General features: G+C 43.5%; 1 protein-coding gene across 2 annotated transcripts in view; it reads left to right on the top strand.

The window, feature by feature from the left end:
* The first annotated feature begins 2,097 nt into the window (after window positions 1-2,097).
* Window positions 2,098-18,706, top strand: part of LOC135540212 (inositol 1,4,5-trisphosphate receptor type 1-like) — a 149,072-nt gene continuing 132,463 nt past the window's right edge. For both annotated transcript variants that reach the window (XM_064966700.1, XM_064966699.1), the window contains exons 1-3: window positions 2,098-2,234; window positions 8,636-8,749; window positions 17,570-17,640. In XM_064966700.1, the coding sequence (XP_064822772.1) occupies window positions 8,658-8,749; window positions 17,570-17,640 (163 nt within the window). In that variant the 5' untranslated portion in view covers window positions 2,098-2,234; window positions 8,636-8,657. The remainder of the gene's footprint in view (window positions 2,235-8,635; window positions 8,750-17,569; window positions 17,641-18,706) is intronic.

The raw sequence follows: 18,706 nt of genomic DNA, 5'->3' as shown, positions 1-18,706 counted from the left end.
CTCTCTAAGTTGCAGCATGGTTACAATACAGTTGCATTTTTCAGGATATTCCATCAAGGGCAAGGAATGATTATCTTTTTCTGTGTGAACAACAGCCTAGAGGAAATAGACCATGCAGTTTCAATTGTTGAGGTGTCTGTCTCAGTTGAATCCTTTTCATAAAACACAATTCATTGAACAGTGTTAGTGACAGAGTTGAAGAGTTTGTGTTTTTGGCAGCAGCGTTTCCACACAATGACTGTGTTTCTCTAATTTCTCTTCTCAGACTGGCATATACAGCATGAGGCCTAGCTATAAGGGAGAGTGGCTGTTTTTGACATTTCTGTTTTTGACATGGAAAACATATATATTAAAACATATACAGTATATAATAAGGTCAAAACATCACTCAATCAGGGATTTCATCCTCCATCATCATCATCGTGTGCATGGTAAATTCCATGTCATGTGATATTCTTTTTTTTCTTTTTTTCACCTTTATTTAACCAGGTAGGCAAGTTGAGAACAAGTTCTCATTTATAACTGTGACCTGGTCAAGATAAAGCAAAGCAGTTTGACACATACAACAACACAGAGTTACACATGGAGTAAAACAAACATACAGTCAATAATACAATAGAAAAATAAGTCTATATACAATGTGAGCAGATGAGGTGAGATAAGGGAGGTAATGGCAAAAAAAAGGCCATGGTGGCGAAGTAAATACAATATAGCAAGTAAAACACAGGAATGGTATATTTGCAGTGGAATAATGTGCAAAGTAGAAATAGAAATAATGGGGTGCAAAGGAGCTAAATAAATAAATAAATACAGTAGGGGAAGAGGTAGTATTTTGGGCTAAATTATAGATGGGCTATGTACAGGTGCAGTAATCTGTGAGCTACTCTGACAGCTGGTGCTTAAAGCTAGTGAGGGAGATAAGTGTTTCCTGTTTCAGAGATTTTTGTAGTTCGTTCCAGTCAGTGGCAGCAGAGAACTGGAAGGAGAGGCGGCCAAATGAGGAATTGATTTTGGGGATGACCAGAGAGATATACCTGCTGGAGCACGTGCTACAGGTGGGTGCTGCTATGGTGACCAGCGAGCTGAGATAAGGGGGGACTTTACCTAGCAGGGTCTTGTAGATGACCTGGAGCCAGTGAGTTTGGAGACGAGTATGAAGCGAGGGCCAGCCAACGAAAGCGTACAGGTTGCAGTGGTGGGTAGTATATGAGGCTTTGGTGACAAAACGGATGGCACTGTGATCCAATTTATTGAGTAGAGTATTGGAGGCTATTTTGTAAATGACATCGCCAAAGTCGAGGATCGGTAGGATGGTCAGTTTTACAAGGGTATGTTTGGCAGCATGAGTGATGGATGCTTTGTTGTGAAATAGGAAGCCAATTCTAGATTTAACTTTGGATTGGAGATGTTTGATGTGAGTCTGGAAGGAGAGTTTGCAGTCTAACCATTTTCTAATTCTGCTCCAGTCAATTATGGTGCCACCAACCTCCTGTGGTCAGATGTTTTGGCTTATACTACACTAGCTTAGATCAGGAACAGTTTTAAGCTATTAATCTGTTGCTATTCTGATGCTATTTATTTTGATGCTAGACACCCACATAGGTCCAATTGTCTGTGGACAAATCACTGCCAAAAAGAGACTGCAGTTTTAATAGATTGTTCATTCACAATGACACACTTCAGCCTACACTTTAGTCTACAAAGTTATTCATAGTGTCACAGTTTATAATAGAAGGCCTAATACACTTTTAAGCTAAAATAATCATCACAGCAATAGTAAAACAGCTCTACACATAAGTCTATTAATATGTCTATTTTTAAATTGCAAACTTCAGTGTCAATACCATACAATGGATCGCAGCCTACAAGTTAAGCCTACAGTTTTTATCATTGAAATAACATTTCCCAAACACTGCAATATATATATATATTGTCCTCAGTGGCAATCAGCTTCTTACCTCCTCCACATGCGCATTGAAGAAATGCCCCTTTTGCTTATATTTATAAATAAATATATATAATATAAGCAAAAGGGGCGTTTCTGCAAAGCGCATGTGGAGGAGGTAAGAAGCGGATTCCCACTGAGGACAAATTCAGCTGTCAAAGAAGCTTTGTTCTAACTGGAGTTTCAGTCGGCGATCATGGATTTAAACGAGGACGGCGCAGTGGAAATTCACGTTTGCTGATCCAGCCCGATTCGGTCATTTTTTCGCCTCATTCTTTCTTTTGTGAAGGTAAAGTCTTATGCAGATTCTCACCCTGTAGCATAGTTTTGAGAGGAGCATCATCCTCTAACGTCATACATGAATTTTCAAGGAACCCACGCGTTATAGTCTACCTCGATATAGTAGGCTATGTCTTCTATAGTCTTTAATGCATTGTGCTTTCAAGACCACCAAAATTGGTCTGTATCGTGGAATAAAACCTGGAACTTCAGACGTTAAAATGTCAGATTGTTTTTAGACAAGTGCATTTTGAATGAGCTGTGAGAAATTTCAAGGTGGCCACGGATACATTTTTGGTTTATGTGACTCGGTTACATTTGACAGCTTCAGGAAATGAAAGATGTAACAAGGTAGCCTAAGCAACAAGCAAAGACTGACAATGTAGCCTAACAATGTAATCATAATGTTTCAATTGAATATATATATATATAAATAACTACTAATTTTGTTTCATCCTGATGAATTAGGAGCCTATCCAAGACAATTCGTGTTGCCTACATCAATGATAGAATAGGCCAACAAACCAAGAGTAAAAACAAGCATTGTCAGATGGTTCTGATGGACCTATTTGCTACATTCTAGATGGCTACAATATTCCCTTCTGTTTGGATCATTTTTATATTGGGGATGTTGAGGCACAATGGTTTCTCACATTGGGGATTTGGGCAGGATTTTTTACTAATGGAAAGGTCTGCAGACATTTCAGTTTGGACACTAGGTAATTAGAGTTGTAGGTTTTTCAAAATATTCCATAAAGAGTGAGGCCTACTTACAAACAATCAGAAGCTATATTTTGTTTGAATGTAGGTTTCATGTACAGGTAACTGCCAAAAACAAAGGATACGCCAACATAGTTTCTTAATAGGACGTTAGGACGCCACGAACCAGAAATGTAATGCACTTTGGCATAGATTCTACAAATCTGATCAACTCTATTATTAGAGGGATGCGACACCATTCTTCTGAGATATTCCATCATTTGGCGTTTTGTTGATGGTGGTAGAAAATGTTGTCTCAGGCGCCACTTTAGAAAGTGCCATACATTTTCAATTGGGTTGTGATCTGGTGATGGCCATGGCATATGGTTTACATTGTTTTCATGCTCATGAAACCATTCAGTGACCACTCGTGTTCTGTGGATAGGGGCATTGTCATTCTATGTGGGCATAGGCATGGTAGCCACAATAATGGCCTGCCCAGCATTTCTATACATGACCCTAAAAATGATGGGATGTTAATTGCTTAATTAACTCAGGAACCACACCTGTGGTAGCACCAGCTTTCAATATACTTTATGTCCCTAATTTACTGAAGTGTTTCCATTATTTTTGCAGTTACTTGTATCTGTAGCCTATCACTACCCAGCAACCTGCATGAGCTGTGTTGAGTGTTGAAAACTATAATTTGAAACCATTAATTTCAAGTTCAATTGGCCTAAACCGATATATAAAGGAGGACCCCTGCCCTGTGGCGCAACAGAATTTGAGTGTGTCACTATTTCCAATAAAAGGAATACTGTCATGGACTAACTGCCCATGCAAAAGCCCAGAGATATTTACATGTTGAACTGGGGAATAAACTTTGCCAAATGACATCAGTTTATTAATGCAAAAACAAATGAGATTAGCTTTAGTTCAAAGGTTACATGGTGTCTCGTAGTGCAAAGTATAAAGGAGCTCACTCAGGTGGTGATGCATTAAAAAAAAAAAACATTTTAAGTGAGATTCACATGAGCACCACAATGTCTTCCCCCCCCCATGCTCTACCAAGGTTTTCTAACACACAGCTTGACCTATTACCGTAACTATATTGTACTTCCAACTATGTGTAGGTAGGTTGCTTAGGTTTCAAACCTTCTCAAAGAGCTTTTATAGAGGAGGTGCTTCCATAATAATGGGATTTGTACCGTATACAAGGTGAAGCATTGGAATCTTCACACACCACAGTAAGACATTATCTCATTACACATACTTACAAGACCATCAGGCTTGATTGATCTGTGTTGTCTTGTAGTAGTGTGGTGCATGCCTGCATTTTATTTCAGCAATGTATGTCATGGGGGGGGGGGGGGGATAATAACATCCTTTTTTGGTCATTAGGTGCCAAACATAACAACAGGTGGTGCTGTGTTAGAGCCTGTCTGCATTCCTAATTTCTGTAACTATTAGCTTACCTGTGTAATATTGGCATAAGCTCACAACCACTTGTTTCAAACATGGTCCTATTTTATAAATTGCTGTGCTGATCAATGGACAGTTCATTACCTTTGTCAAAATAATATGTAGCTTAAAGTTATGTTTGTACTTGTATTTCTTTTTGCAATAAATATGGGGTCGCTACAATAATACACATTTACAATAGGCTTATATCTAAAAATGCATACAGCCAAAGGATGGATGAATATAAACTGGTATACATCATTTTAATAGCGGAACACTGTAAAGTCCATTATCCTTCTGAAGAGTATAAATTAGACTGTTTGAGAAGCTTTGAATCCCAAGCAACCTGCCTACACAGATTGAAGTACAATACCAACATAGCTACTGTAGTAGGTCAAAGTTGTGTGCTGGAAAACCTTGGTAGAGCATGGGTGGAATAGGCTTTGTGGTGCTCATGTGAATTTCCTTTTTCGGCTTCTGACGATGCCTTTTCTCACTTAAATTGTAGTTTTGTTTTTAATTTCCATGGTTTTTACACTGGAAGGTGCCTATTATACTACAGCTTAACACGTGCTCTCCCTGTGAACCCTCACAATGTTGTGCATTTTAGATTTTATTTATTGAATATCCCAGCTCATAATCCTACTGATCATTGCTCAAAGCAAATTGGCGAGAGCAAGGAAACAAAGACTGAAGCAAATATTTACTATGCGATTACACAATGTAGCTGGCTCGATGACTACAAGAGCGCGAAATATGGATGAGCTGTTCTCATCAGAAGTGTTCTGAAATATTCTTTTTCGCCAAGGCGAGGTGTGACTGAATATATCATAGTCATCCTCCTTGGTGGAAATGACTTGGGACAGCCCTGGTGCGTCAGATGCGAGTTGATTTTGGAGGTAGTCCAGCTGAATTCTCCCCGGGAAAACGATGATCTACTCTGACAGCACACAGTGGAGGAATTAGATGTTCCAGTGCGACGAGGACATCAACAAGCACATAGAGATGTCCAGGTGCTCTGTCAACCAGCTGGTGTTTGCATTTCTCTGTGACAGGTGCATGCCCACAATCCTCCACTCAGACATAAAGCACTGTGTCCCCGGGAAGTACCGTAGGGAAGGCGTGCATCTCACGGATGATGGAAATGACCTCTTCCATGAGAGTCTGAGAGCTGGGCCCGTATCCACAAAGTGTCTCCGAGTAGACAATTGGTCACAAGTGCTGAGAATGGAGACATTTTATTCCTACTCTTACGGGGGAAAATAAAAGCTATGCATGAAGCCTCTTCAGTAATACGGCACACCGAGTCTACAACTATTTAGGACACCTCCATGAGCTGTCCTAACCAATTCATGAAGAGTTACCAGCAGGTGTCTTGATAATAGAAAAAGGCAGAGATTCAGTGCTTCCTGCACCATAGACAGGCAATTGCTTTGGAGTTATAGAAATATCAAACATTCCTTCATGATCAATCTATAAATAATCTAGACCTACATGCAACAATACCGCTTGCCCTTTTGACAATGATTTCTTATGGGGCCTTATTCTCATGACGTATGCCTAAATACTTACAACCACTAGACTAATAAATAGTCAGCTTTTCTTTCAATTATTTCATTAAGCTGCGTGTTATTTCAAGTAGAATATCACGTTGTTATAAAAGATGCCTATAAGTGGGTAATTGAAAACATTTAATTGCGTTTGGGTAAAAATTATAGACCTTTCAAACGTTTTATCCCACATTATCGGCAAGTAACTACTGTGCCAAAACAATTGAGTTGGTTAACAGTATTGACAAGTGTGTAGATATTCTGCTTTTAACCATTATACTGTATGATTCAGTGCAAAATGCCTATCACATTATAATGTGTCTATCACATTATAAAAAATATTGGGATTGGACATTTTATCATGGTGAATAGCCACTATTCCTTCCCGCCCTCCCTGCCTTTCAATGGACAATTGCCCTGCCCACACCCCAATGTACATTTTATATTTAAGCAATAAGGCCCAAGGAGGTGTGGTATATGGCAAATATATTAATGGCTAAGGTCTGTTCTTAAGCATGATGCAATGCGGAGTGCCTGGACACAGCCCTTAGCCGTGGTATCCTGGCCATGTACAGTATCACAAACCCCAGAGGTGCCTTATTGCTATTATAAACTGGTTACCAATGTAATTAGAGCAATAAAAATACATTTTTCCTCATACCTGTGGTATACGGCCTGAAATACCACGGCTTTCAACCAATCAGCATCCAGAGCTCGAACCATCATTGTCACATTTGTCACTATAAAGTCCATGGAGAATAAGAGCACCTCCTCCCAGCTGCCCACTGCACTGAGGATAGGAAACACTGTCACCACCGATAAATCCATGATTATTTCAATAAGCATTTTACCACGATTGGCCATGCTTTCCACCTGGTTACCCTACCCCAGCCAACATCTCAGCACCCCCTGCAGCAACATCTCAGCACCCTACCCCGGCCAACACCCCCGCGCTTTCTAAAATCTTCGAAAGCCAAGTTAATAAACAGATCACCGACTATCTCAAATCCCACCGTTCTCCACTATGCAATCTGGTTCCCGAGCTGGTCACGGGTGTACCTCAGCCATGCTCAAGGTCCTAAATTATATCATAACCGCCATCAATAAGAGACAGTACTGTGCAGCCGTCTTCATCGACCTGGCCAAGGCTTTATACATCTGGCCCTTCTTTGGACACTCTGCTAACAAACCTACAAAAGAGCTTCTACGCCATACAACACTTCTTCCGTGGCCTCCAACTGCTTTTAAATTCTAGTAAAACTAAGTGCATGCTCTTCAACCGATGGCTGTCTGCACCCTCCCGCCCGACTAGCATCACTACTCTGGACGGTTCTGACCTAGAATATGTGGACAACTACAAATACCTAGGTGTCTGGTTAGGCTGTAAACTCTCCTTCCAGGCTCACGTTAAGCATCTCCAATCCAAAATTAAATCTAGAATCGGCTTCCTATTTCGCAACAAAGCTTCTTTCACTCATGCTGCCAAACATACCCACGTAAAACTGACTATCCTACTGATCCTTGACTTTGTCGACGTCATTTACAAAATTGCCCCCAACACTCTACTCAGCAAACTGGCTGTAGTCCATCACAGTGCCATCCGTTTTGTCACCAAAGCCCCATATACTACCCACCACTGCGACCTTTATGCTCTCGTTTTCTGGCCCTTAATGCATATTTGTCGCTAAACCCACTGGCTCCAGGTCATCTGTAAGTCTTTTCTAGGTAAAGCCCTTATCTCAGCTCACTGGTCACCATAGCAACCCCCACCTGTATGGCGTGCTCCAGCAGGTATATTGCACTGGTCATCCCCAAAGCCAACACTTCCTTTGGTTGCATTTCCTTCCAGTTCTCTGCTGCCAATGACTGGAACGAATTGCAAAAATCTCTGAAGCTGGAGTTTTATATCTCCTTCTCTAACTTTAAGCAACAGCAGTCAGAGCAGCTTAACAATCACTGTACATGTACACAGCCAATCTGTAAATAGCACACCTAACCACCTCATCCTAATATTATTACTTACCCTCTGGCTCTTTTGCACCCCAGTATTTCTACTTGTACATCATCTGCACATCTATCACTCAAATCAAATCAGATTTGATTTGACATCTATCACTCCAGTATTAATGCTAAATTGTAATTTTTCTTTTCTATTGTGTTATTGACTATACGTTTGTTTATGTGTAACTCTGTTGTTTTTGTCGCACTGCTTTGCTTTATCTTGGCCAGGTCACAGTTGTAAATGAGGACTTGTTCTCAACTGGGCTACCTGGTTAAATAAAGGTGAAATAATAAATAAAAAACAGTTGTAAATGCGTGTGTAATATATTTATTTATTTTTTCATTCACACCTGCACTATTGGAGCTCGGAGCTCAATAATTTTACTGTACACTGCAACTAGGCATGAGTCTAAATAAAAATCTATCAACCGGAAGGTTACAAGTTCAAATCCCCGAGTTGACAAGATACAAATCTGTTGTTCTGCCCCTGAACAGGCAGTTAACCCACTGTTCCTAGGCCGTCATTGAAAATAAGAATTTGTTCTTAACTGACTTGCCTAGTTAAATAAAGGTAAAATAAAATTAATAAATAATAGCTCTAGGCCTATAGGTTAAATAAGCAGTATTTATCAGGGTAAATTACTGTACATCTGTGTGGTATATTTATCACACCAACTCTTGTCTCTTCCATCTTTTCCAGGCACAGTCCAGGGTGAGGCAACATGTCAGACAAGATGTCCAGTTTCCTCCACATCGGGGACATCTGCTCTCTCTATGCAGAGGGCTCCACCAGTGGATTTATCAGCACTTTAGGGTATGTCTGTCTGCCTACTGTTATACTGCTGCATATGAATCCAATCCCTCTCAACTTGAAAGACGCACATGCTCATAGATTCATGTCTGTCACGGTACACATCCAATGTCAGACACGGGTTGGTGTACATTTACACATAAACATACACATACACACAGAGCCAGGTACCAGTGAAATAATGAACCTGGTTGGGGCCAGGGAGACAGCTGGAACTGCTGCCAAGGTGATGATGTCAAATAATGTAGGGGTTTATTTAATGGCTTATTCAGAGTCGTGGCTTTACTTCACAAGCTTTAATAATGTTTGCTCCTCTAGTGTTATTAGCAGAATAAACCCTTACTCATTCCATTGTTATTAAAGTAATGCCGTTTCATACCGGTTTCAGCTGAAGTGGTGGAGCATATAATAATAAAAGCTAGATTGCAGAATGCTTGTCATTGAGGTGATAATGTTCTATGCCCTTAGAAGACATTTTGAGAAATGGCAAGGGAGAGAGTGTTTGGAGCTGGAGTGTGAGAGGCAGAGGCAGAGGTCACAGAACATTTTTTGGAGTCCAGCTGAGGATGTAGAGAGGGAGGACTGAGGACACAGAAGTGAGGGGTTTAAAGGCAAGGGGGAGGAGAAAGTGAAACAGTAGGGATGGTGAGTGTCAGGGAAGAGAGGAATGTGTTTGAACAAGTGAAATGTTATATTGAATGGGATAGTGTCAGTGGGATATGGATTAGGTAATGTGTTGGCTGTTTATAGGATGTGTTGGCTGTCCTTTTTGTCTCTTCCAAGTTGTACCATTAGTAAAACCATGAAATGATGGTCCTAAGTGGCTTAAATTATTTTGCTTCCTGTGTTTGAATTTAAATATTGAGAGCTTATGTTGTATACATTTATACAGAAGTGATTGCTCAAATTAAACTGTACATTTGAACTCGTCCTTCCCCTGTGTGATCACACCCATTTAACAGAATTTCACGCCTAAACTTTCATCACGGCTCAGTGAGGGTTGAGGGAGATCATTGACTGAAGCATGAGCTGAATTCACAACAAGGCTTATGGGCTTGACGACACCTCAGCCTCTAGTTCTCTGGTGTCAGAGCTGCGAAACTACCTCGTCTCCTTCCTGTTCCTCCCATCTATTTTCTGCTCCTTCCTGTTTGTTGTTCTTTTCCCTCAGTGACAATGAACACGGTATCTGTGTTGCCATCTCCACTCTTAGCCTCCTTTTTAGCATTGTCATCCATGCCTCTTAATCATACATCGTCACTATCTGGCCCTTTGCTGGGCCCCCATTCAAGCCTTGCCCTGCCATCTCTCAAGAAGCCCCTGCTCTTACACAAATTGCGTAACCAGGCCATGGAAACAAATGTGTGCATGGCTTTGAAGATCAGCACCTTGACCATACTCGATTGTCAAGTTGCCAGCCTGGTAATCATTTTTTTCTCTCCCCCTGGTCCCCTCTCTGTTGTGGTTGCCCTCTGTTAGGAGATGAGCTGAAGGGAATGAGCTATATTTAGAAACAGCAGGCAGTGTACAGGAGGTTGTGATACTGTTGGTTGTCTCTGTGTATCATACTGACCATTATAAAGCTTTGTAACGAGCCACCTGGTCTGCAGCTGGTTTTGAGAGGACAGTTCTGTTCACTACTGTACCAGGGGTCTGGCCTGGGCTGGCTGCTTTCTCGAGCACAGAGCAAGACTGCTGCCCTTTGCTGATTTTACATCGACGTTATTACACCTCTTTACATTATTACACCTCTTTACATTATTACACCTCTTTACAGGCTCTGCATAGAAATTCAGTTGAATGACGTCTAGCATTTTCCTTGTAGTGTGTAGGCTGTATTGTTCTGTAGGACATTATTGTATTGTTTAAATCATGTGTAATTCATACAGATACATGTATCCATGATCAGTACAATTCAGGTCATCCATGTGATGCATGGACAAGATATTATTAAATAAAACAAATAGTTTTAGTCAATCGTAACCCTATTCATTTCCCTTGGGGATATGCTTACAGTGTGTTTTTTAAAATTTAAACAATATAATAATGTCCTACAATACATAGCCTGCACAGGCTATAAATGGAAAATGCTGACTGGACTGGCTCCAGAACCCCATCGAGGTGTCATATTTATCTTTCCGACTACCTGCCAAGCATCCTGTGTTTTGCAGCCAGGAGTAAATCTGAGGCCTATAATGGACTGAGCTTTTATGAAATGGATTATTCCATGGGTGTTATACCTGTGTAGTAACACTGTAAATACTATAGTAACAGCATTGTAGTTGCATATTATTTTAATAAGTGCTTTGGGTGTGCTATATAATGGCAAATGAAGGGAGCTGAATGTTTTGCTTTTCCACTTGTGTAATTACAATAAACATTCAACTCCATAAATGTTATTATTTAACAATACTATGTAACATGTCAATACAACGTTGTGCTTTGTGTAATGTGTTGCTACACAGGTTATAAGAGCAACAACTCTTATCAGACACCAATAGTGTTAATGGCTCAGCAGAATGCTCCAAGAATGATGATCCATATGAGGACTTAGTCCCAATCTTGCATGGCTGCACCAAAATAGGAATCAGACAGAGAGTTGTCCTCTGTAGCTCAGATGGTACAGAATGGCGCTTGCAGCGCCAATATCGTGGGTTTGATTCCCCCGGACCACCTGTACGTAAAAGGTATGCATGCATGACTGTACAGATGTAGGATCTTACACTGAACAAAAAAACACATTTCCTTCGCATACTCTTAGAAAAAAGGGTTCCAAAAGTCTTCTTTGGGTGTCCCCATAGGAGAACCCGTTTTGGCTCCTCTGTGGAAAGGTTTCTACCTGGAACCAAATAGGGTTCTCCTATGGGACACCCAAAGAACCCTTTTGGAACCAGCGTGCCACTGGCCATCAAAGGTGAGCATTTGCACTCTTAAGTCGTTTATGACGCCGAACTGCAGTCAGGTCAAGACCCTGGTGAGGATGACGAGCAAGCAGATGAGCTTCCCTGAGACGGTTCTTAACAATCTGTGCAGAAATTCTTCGGTTGTGCAAACCCACAGTTTCATCAGCTGTCCAGATTGCTAGTCTCAGACCATCCCGCAGGTGAAGAAGGTGGATGTGGAGGTCCTGGGCTGGCGTGGTAACACATGGTCTGCAGTTGTGAGGCCAGTTGGACTTATTGCCAAATTCTCTACAAGAACATTGGAGGCGGCGTATGGTAGAGAAATTAACCTTAAATTCTCTGGCAACAGCTCTGGTGGAAATTTCTGCGGTCGGCATGCCAATTGCAGATTCCTTCAAAACTGGATATGTCTGTGGCATTGTTGTGTGACAATACTGCACAGTTTAGAGTTGCCTTTTATTGTCCCCAGCACAAGGTGTACTACCTGTGTAATTATCATGCTTTTTTAATTGGCTTCTTGATATGCCACACTTGTCAGGTGGATGGATTATCTTAACAAAGGGGAAATGCTCACTAACAGGGATGTAAACAAACTTGTGTACCAAATTTGAGAGAAATAAAGCTTTTTGTGCATATGAAACATTTCTGTGATCTTTTATTTTAACTTATGAAACATGGGACCAACACTTTAAATGTTGCGTTTATATTTTTGTTCAGTATAATTTGAGCCAGTGTCACGCCCTGGTCTATATTTATTATGTTTATCTTCATTTATTGGGTCAGGCCATGTTGTGACATGGGTTTATTTGTGGTGTGTTTCGTCTTGGGGTTGTGTGGGGTGTATAGCATAGTCTATGGCTGCCTGAGGCGGTTCTCAATCAGAGTCAGGTGATTATCGTTGTCTCTGATTGGAAACCATATTTAGGTAGCCATATTCTTTGAATGTTTTCGTGGGTGATTGTTCCTGTCTCTGTGTCTTCACCAGATAGGACTGTTTAGGTTTTCACGTTCCGTTTGTTGTTTTTGTATTGTTCGTGTTTTTTCATCATTCATTAAACATATCTAAAAAATACCACGCTGCATTTTGGTCCGCTCCTCCTTCAACAGAAGAAAGCCGTTACAGAATCACCCACCACAACAGGACCAAGCGGCGTGGTAACAAGCAGGTGCAGCGAAAGGAGGAATGGACATGGGAGGAAGAATTGTTCGGAGAAGGACCCTGGGATCAGCCTGGAGAATATTGCCGCCCCAATGAAGAACTGGAGGCGGCGAGAGCTGAGAGGCGCTGGTATGAGGAGGCAGCACGGCGACGCGGATGGAAGCCCGAGAGTCAGCCCCAAAAATTTCTTTGGGGGGGGGGGGGCTCAGGGAGAGTGTGGCAGAGTCAGGAGTTAGACCTGAGCCCACTCTCCCTGTTTATCGTGAGGAGCCAAGGAGGAGACCAGAACCAGAGCCGGTGTTGGAGGTGAGCGAAGCAGAGACTGTGAAGGAGTTAATGGGGGAATTGGAGGAGAGAGAAATGAGGGAGTTGCTGTGTTGGTGCTTTTTGCATGGAATTCGCCCGACGGAACGTGTCAGGGATTTGATGGCACCTGGGTCAGCGCTCCATACTCGTCCTGGGGTGCGTGTTAGTCGGCTGGTGAAGTTGGTGCCAGCCTCACGCACCAGGCCTCCTGTGCACATCCCTAGCCTTGCACGTCCTGTGCCAACACTGCTCTCAAGATCTCCAGTACGCCTTCACGGTCTAGTCCATCCTGTGCCACCTCCACACACCAGCCCTCCGGTGGCAGCTCCCCGCACCAGGCTTCCTGTGCGTGTCCTCGGCCCAGTATCACCAGTGCCAGCACCACGCATCAGGCCTACAGTGTGCCTCGCCTCTCCAGCGCTACCGGAGCCTTCCTCCTCTCCAGTGCTGTCGGAGCCTCTCGCCTTTCCAGCGCTGCCGGAGTCTCCCGCCTGTTTAGCGCATCCAGAGCCTTCCTCCTCTCCTGCGCTGCTGGAGTCTCCCACGCTGCTGGAGTCTCCCGCCTGTTTAGCGCAGCCAGAGCCTTCCTCCTCTCCTGCGCTGCTGGAGTCTCCCGCACTGCTGGAGTCTCCCGCCTGTTTAGCGCAGCCAGAGCCTTCCTCCTCTACAGCGCTGCTGGAGTCTCCCGCCTGTTTAGCGCAGCCCGAGCTGTCAGTCTGCATGGAGCAGCCAGAGCTGTCAGTCTGCATGGAGCAGCCAGAGCTGTCAGTCTACATGGAGCAGCCAGAGCTGTCAGTCTACATGGAGCAGCCAGAGCTGTCAGTCTGCATAGAGCAGCCGGACCTGCCAGTCTGCATGGAGCTGTCAGTCTGCATGGAGCTGTCAGTCTGCATGGAGCTGCCAGTCTACAAGGAGCTGTCAGTCTGCATGGAGCTGCCAGTCTACATGGAGCAGCCAGAGCCGCCAGTCAGCCAGACTCTTCCAGATCCGCCAGTCAGCCAGACTCTTCCAGATCCGCCATTCAGCCAGACTCTTCCAGATCCGCCAGTCAGCCAGACTCTTCAAGATCCGCCAGTCATCCAGACTCTTCCAGATCCGCCAGTCAGCCAGACTCTTCCAGATCCGCCAGTCAGCCAGACTCTTCCAGGTCAGCCAGACTCTTCCAGATCCGTCAGATCTGCCAGTCAGCCAGACTCTTCCAGATCCGCCAGTCAGCCAGACTCTTCCAGGTCAGCCAGACTCTTCCAGGTCAGCCAGACTCTTCCAGATCCGCCAGACTCTTCCAGATCCGCCAGTCAGCCAGACTCTTCCAGATCCGCCAGTCAGCCAGACTCTTCCAGATCCGCCAGTCAGCCAGACTCTTCCAGATCCACCAGACTCTTCCAGATCCGCCAGACTCTTCCAGATCCGCCAGACTCTTCCAGATCTGCCAGTCAGCCAGACTCTTCCAGATCTGCCAGTCAGCCAGGATCTTCCAGAACCGTCAACCAGCCAGGATCTTCCAGAACCGTCAACCAGCCAGGATCTTCCAGAACTGTCAACCAGCCAGGATCTTCCAGAACCGTCAACCAGCCAGGATCTGCCGGATCCAAATACCTGGCTGAGCTTCCTCTTAGTGCTGGGCTTCCTCTCAGTCCCGAGCTTCCTCTCAGTGCTGAGCTTCCCCTCAGTCCCGAGCTGCCTCTGCCCCGAGCTGCCCCTCAGTCCCGAGCTGCCCCTCAGTCCCGAGCTGCCCCTCAGTCCCGAGCTGCCCCTCTGCCCCGAGCTGCCCCTCTGTCCCGAGCTGCCCCTCTGTCCCGAGCTGCCCCTCAGTCCCGAGCTGCCCCTCAGTCCCGAGCTGCCCCTCAGTCCCGAGCTGCCCCTCAGTTCCGAGCTGCCCCTTTGTCCAGTGGAGTTCTGGGTGAGGACTACTAGGCCATGGTCGGCGGAGAAGGTGGACTATCCTAGGACGCGAGGAGGGGGGACTAAGACATTTATAGAGTGGGTTCCACGTCCCGCTCCGGAGCTGGAGCCGCCACCATGGACAGACGCCCACCCGGACCCTCCCTATTGTTTTGATGTGAGTCCGCACCTTAGAGGGGAGGGGGGGGGTTCTGTCACGCCCTGGTCTATATTTATTATGTTTATCTTCATTTATTGGGTCAGGCCAGGGTGTGACATGGGTTTATTTGTGGTGTGTTTTTCGTCTTGGGGTTGTGTAGGGTGTATAGCATAGTCTATGGCTGCCTGAGGCGGTTCTCAAACAGTCAGGTGATTATCGTTGTCTCTGATTGGGAACCATATTTAGCTAGCCATATTCTTTGAGTGTATTCGTGGGTGATTGTTCCTGTCTCTGTGTCTTCACCAGATAGGACTGTTTAGGTTTCCACGTTCCGTTTGTTGTTTTTGTATTGTTCGTGTTTTTTCGTCATTCACTAAACATGTCTAAAAAAATACCACGCTGCATTTTGGTCCACTCCTCCTTCAACAGAAGAAAGCCATTACAGCCAGTTTGCTACAGCAGGAAAATAATCCTGCAGCAACAGGAAATGGAAATTATGTGGATTATAATTACTGGAATAGTTTGTAGGGGGTTGATACATTTTTTGTTAGGACAAATCAAATCTGAAATTTCAAAGTGGAAATACTAACTATACTAACTTTTTCAAAACTCAAATACACTACAAGTTTGAATTTCACTTTGGACAAAAGCATCTGTTAAATGGCATATATTATTAAATTATTATATGTTAGAGTGCTTGATGAATGCCATTCACAGATGTTAAGGTGTTCAAATTCCAAGTGCCTCTCAAGTCAGCTGTGTTTTCTTAAGTTTAATAAGGCTCAATGGATTTAGATGTTTAAAAGTTAGGCTAAATGTGAATAACAATGTAATACTAAGTATTAGTAATAATAATGCAAAAAAATCTAGAGCCCCTGAAACCCAAGAGTTTTATCCACCTAAAAGCTTTATTTACAGGCCCAGCCCCAATCCTTTAATACTCCTCATTTCAACAGCTTCTCCCAAACCAAATATTTATTTTCACCCCTTAATACACATTTCAGCCAGGAATTCAGAGGAAATTTCAGCTAAAGCTGTTCTTGCTCCGTTTATTTTTAGCTTAGAAGGTTTGGTTTAGTTCTGAGTTAGCAGACTGGCTTAGTATTGCTTGAGGCGCTGATTTCAGGCCTTTATGTCCTTATACTGTAGCTTCTCTCAATGTGCGGCCTCCAGAGAGCACTGTGCCCTGCTCGGCCAAAATTAGGCATACTGAGTTTGATGGACAGTTCCCACAGCAATCTGCCCTCTACGCCTCTTGACCAATAATCCTGTCGCTGATACAGTGAAGTAGTGCCATTATGCACTGTGATGCATGCAGGGTTAACATAGTCTCTCAAACTCAATCATCAAGTTTGTGGACGACACAACCTTAGTAGGCTTGATTACCAACAACGGCAAGACAGCCTACAGGGAGGAGTTGATGGCTCTGGGATTGTGGTGTCAGGAGATTATTTTGGACGTCAGCAGAGGGAGCACCCCCCTAGCCACATCGACGGGACAGCAGTGGAGAAGGTGGAAAGTTCCTCAGCGTACATATCACTGACCAACTGAAATGGTCCACCCACACAGGCAGTGTGGTGAAGAAGGCGCAACAACGACTCTTCAACCTCCAGGAGGCTGAAGAATTATGACTTTGCACCTAAAACCCTCACAAACTTTTACAGATTAGCATTACTCATCTCATGTAAATACTGTATTGTATACTATTTACTGTATCTTAGTCTGCCGCTCTGACATTGCTCGTCCCATATATTTATATATTCTTAACTCCTTTCCTTTTATTTTTGTGTCTTGTTTGATATTGCTGCACTTTCGGAACTAGAAGCACAAGCATTTCGCTACACCCGCAATAACACGTGTATGTAACCAATACAATTTGATCATGATTGGTTTTCATTTGTGTCTTTCGCACTCAAACATCCACATGGACAGCCACACAAAGCCCTGAGCACCGCCCCCTTCCAATACAGTTGTTGTGTTTTCAAATCCAATCAACGTGAGGTCTCAATCCCCCCCCCCCCCCCCAGAAAAAGAAAACGTTGAAGAGAACCAATCAAAGCTCATTAAGAAATAAACACAAATCTGTGCAAATATTGTATTTACAACGGCCTCCTGTCCAGACCGGTGTGTCAGCTCTCCCTCGCTGACCATGTGAGTTGCATCAGCCAGGCTAGGAGTAGCATAGATCAAACAGGTTGTAGTTATGAGTAAAAGAGAGGTTTTAAATCCGGATGGAGATTACAGTATTGAGCAACTCAACAGCATTCTGTGCTGTGTGTGTACCAGTAGCATTCACTGCTCAGAATGAAACTTGTGGCTGATGTATTGTTTGTCTGTTTCTGCAGGCTAGATGTATGTGTAGTTAGAGGGATGAGTGTTTGATTGACAGCTGTCATTGCTCCTCCTGTTCCCAGGCTTGTGGATGACCGCTGTGTGGTACAGCCAGACACAGGGGACCTCAACAACCCGCCCAAGAAGTTCAGAGGTAATGAGTACACCCCTTCTATCACTCTGTTCAGGCTGCTGTTCAAATGCAAGCGTCCAACCCATACTGTGGGATCAAAGAGTCAGCAAGGAGTTATGGCATTGACTTCATGTGATCTTTTTTCACTCTAGTTTCCTCTCTTAGTCCAATCTCTGCTCAGATGTCATTACAATGGATATGATGTCAGCTGGAAAAGGCCTTGTAGAATCTCTTCCAACTCTGAGGCCATCATTGCAAGAGGATTATAACTAACTACTGTGGGTTTAACCCAGTGGTTTGTGCTCCATGTAAGCATTAGATCAGTAGTTGACACTGAGGGGTTTTTAAAGGTATGTTGAGACATGGAGCCATGACCCCTGATCCTTTGTTATGACATGTGAACTGATGTCTGTGGAAATTAAACTCTACTGAAGCTAATTAACCTTGTATTCACCTGCCTCCTCTAACTGAAATGTGGCACTAGACTATACTACAGTACAGGCTACATTACAGTGCAGTTAATACACCACATTGTGTCACCTAGTGAGAGGCCTGTGTTGACTGTGTTGGGGGTGGTTCACTCCGATGCCCTTTGTTCTTTCACCACTAAACTAAAATGTTCCTTATACTTGTATCTGGTAGTGGCAGCGTTTTTTTTTTAAATTAAAGGTGTTGGCAAATGTATCTAATGTCTTCAGACTATGAAAAGATGGCAGAGTGCCATGTTTCTTTCATTATTGAGGCTTATTCATGCAGTCCATTTCCTGCAAATGTAAGCAGTGTGGATTACGCCAGAGTTTAGTGTTTCTGAGACTGTCTAGAAGTCTGGAACAGGCTTGTGTGTTCTGTGAGTAAGAGATAGTAGGCTATTTACTGACAGTTTCTCAAGGCATTTTGGATTGTCAGCAATACATTTTAGTCATTTAGCAGACGCTGTTATCCAGAGCGACTTACATTGCATTCATCTTAAGGTAGCTAGGTGAGACAACAGCATCACAATCGTAGCACGGGGGGAGGGGGAACTTATTTAAGATACTCTTCTTTTAAGATACTCGTGAGACTTATTTACGATACTCTTTAAAGAGAG

This window comes from Oncorhynchus masou, chromosome 5, assembly GCF_036934945.1.
Source record: "Oncorhynchus masou masou isolate Uvic2021 chromosome 5, UVic_Omas_1.1, whole genome shotgun sequence".
NCBI lineage: Eukaryota > Metazoa > Chordata > Actinopteri > Salmoniformes > Salmonidae > Oncorhynchus > Oncorhynchus masou.
This window is presented reverse-complemented; position numbering and strand designations above follow the sequence as displayed.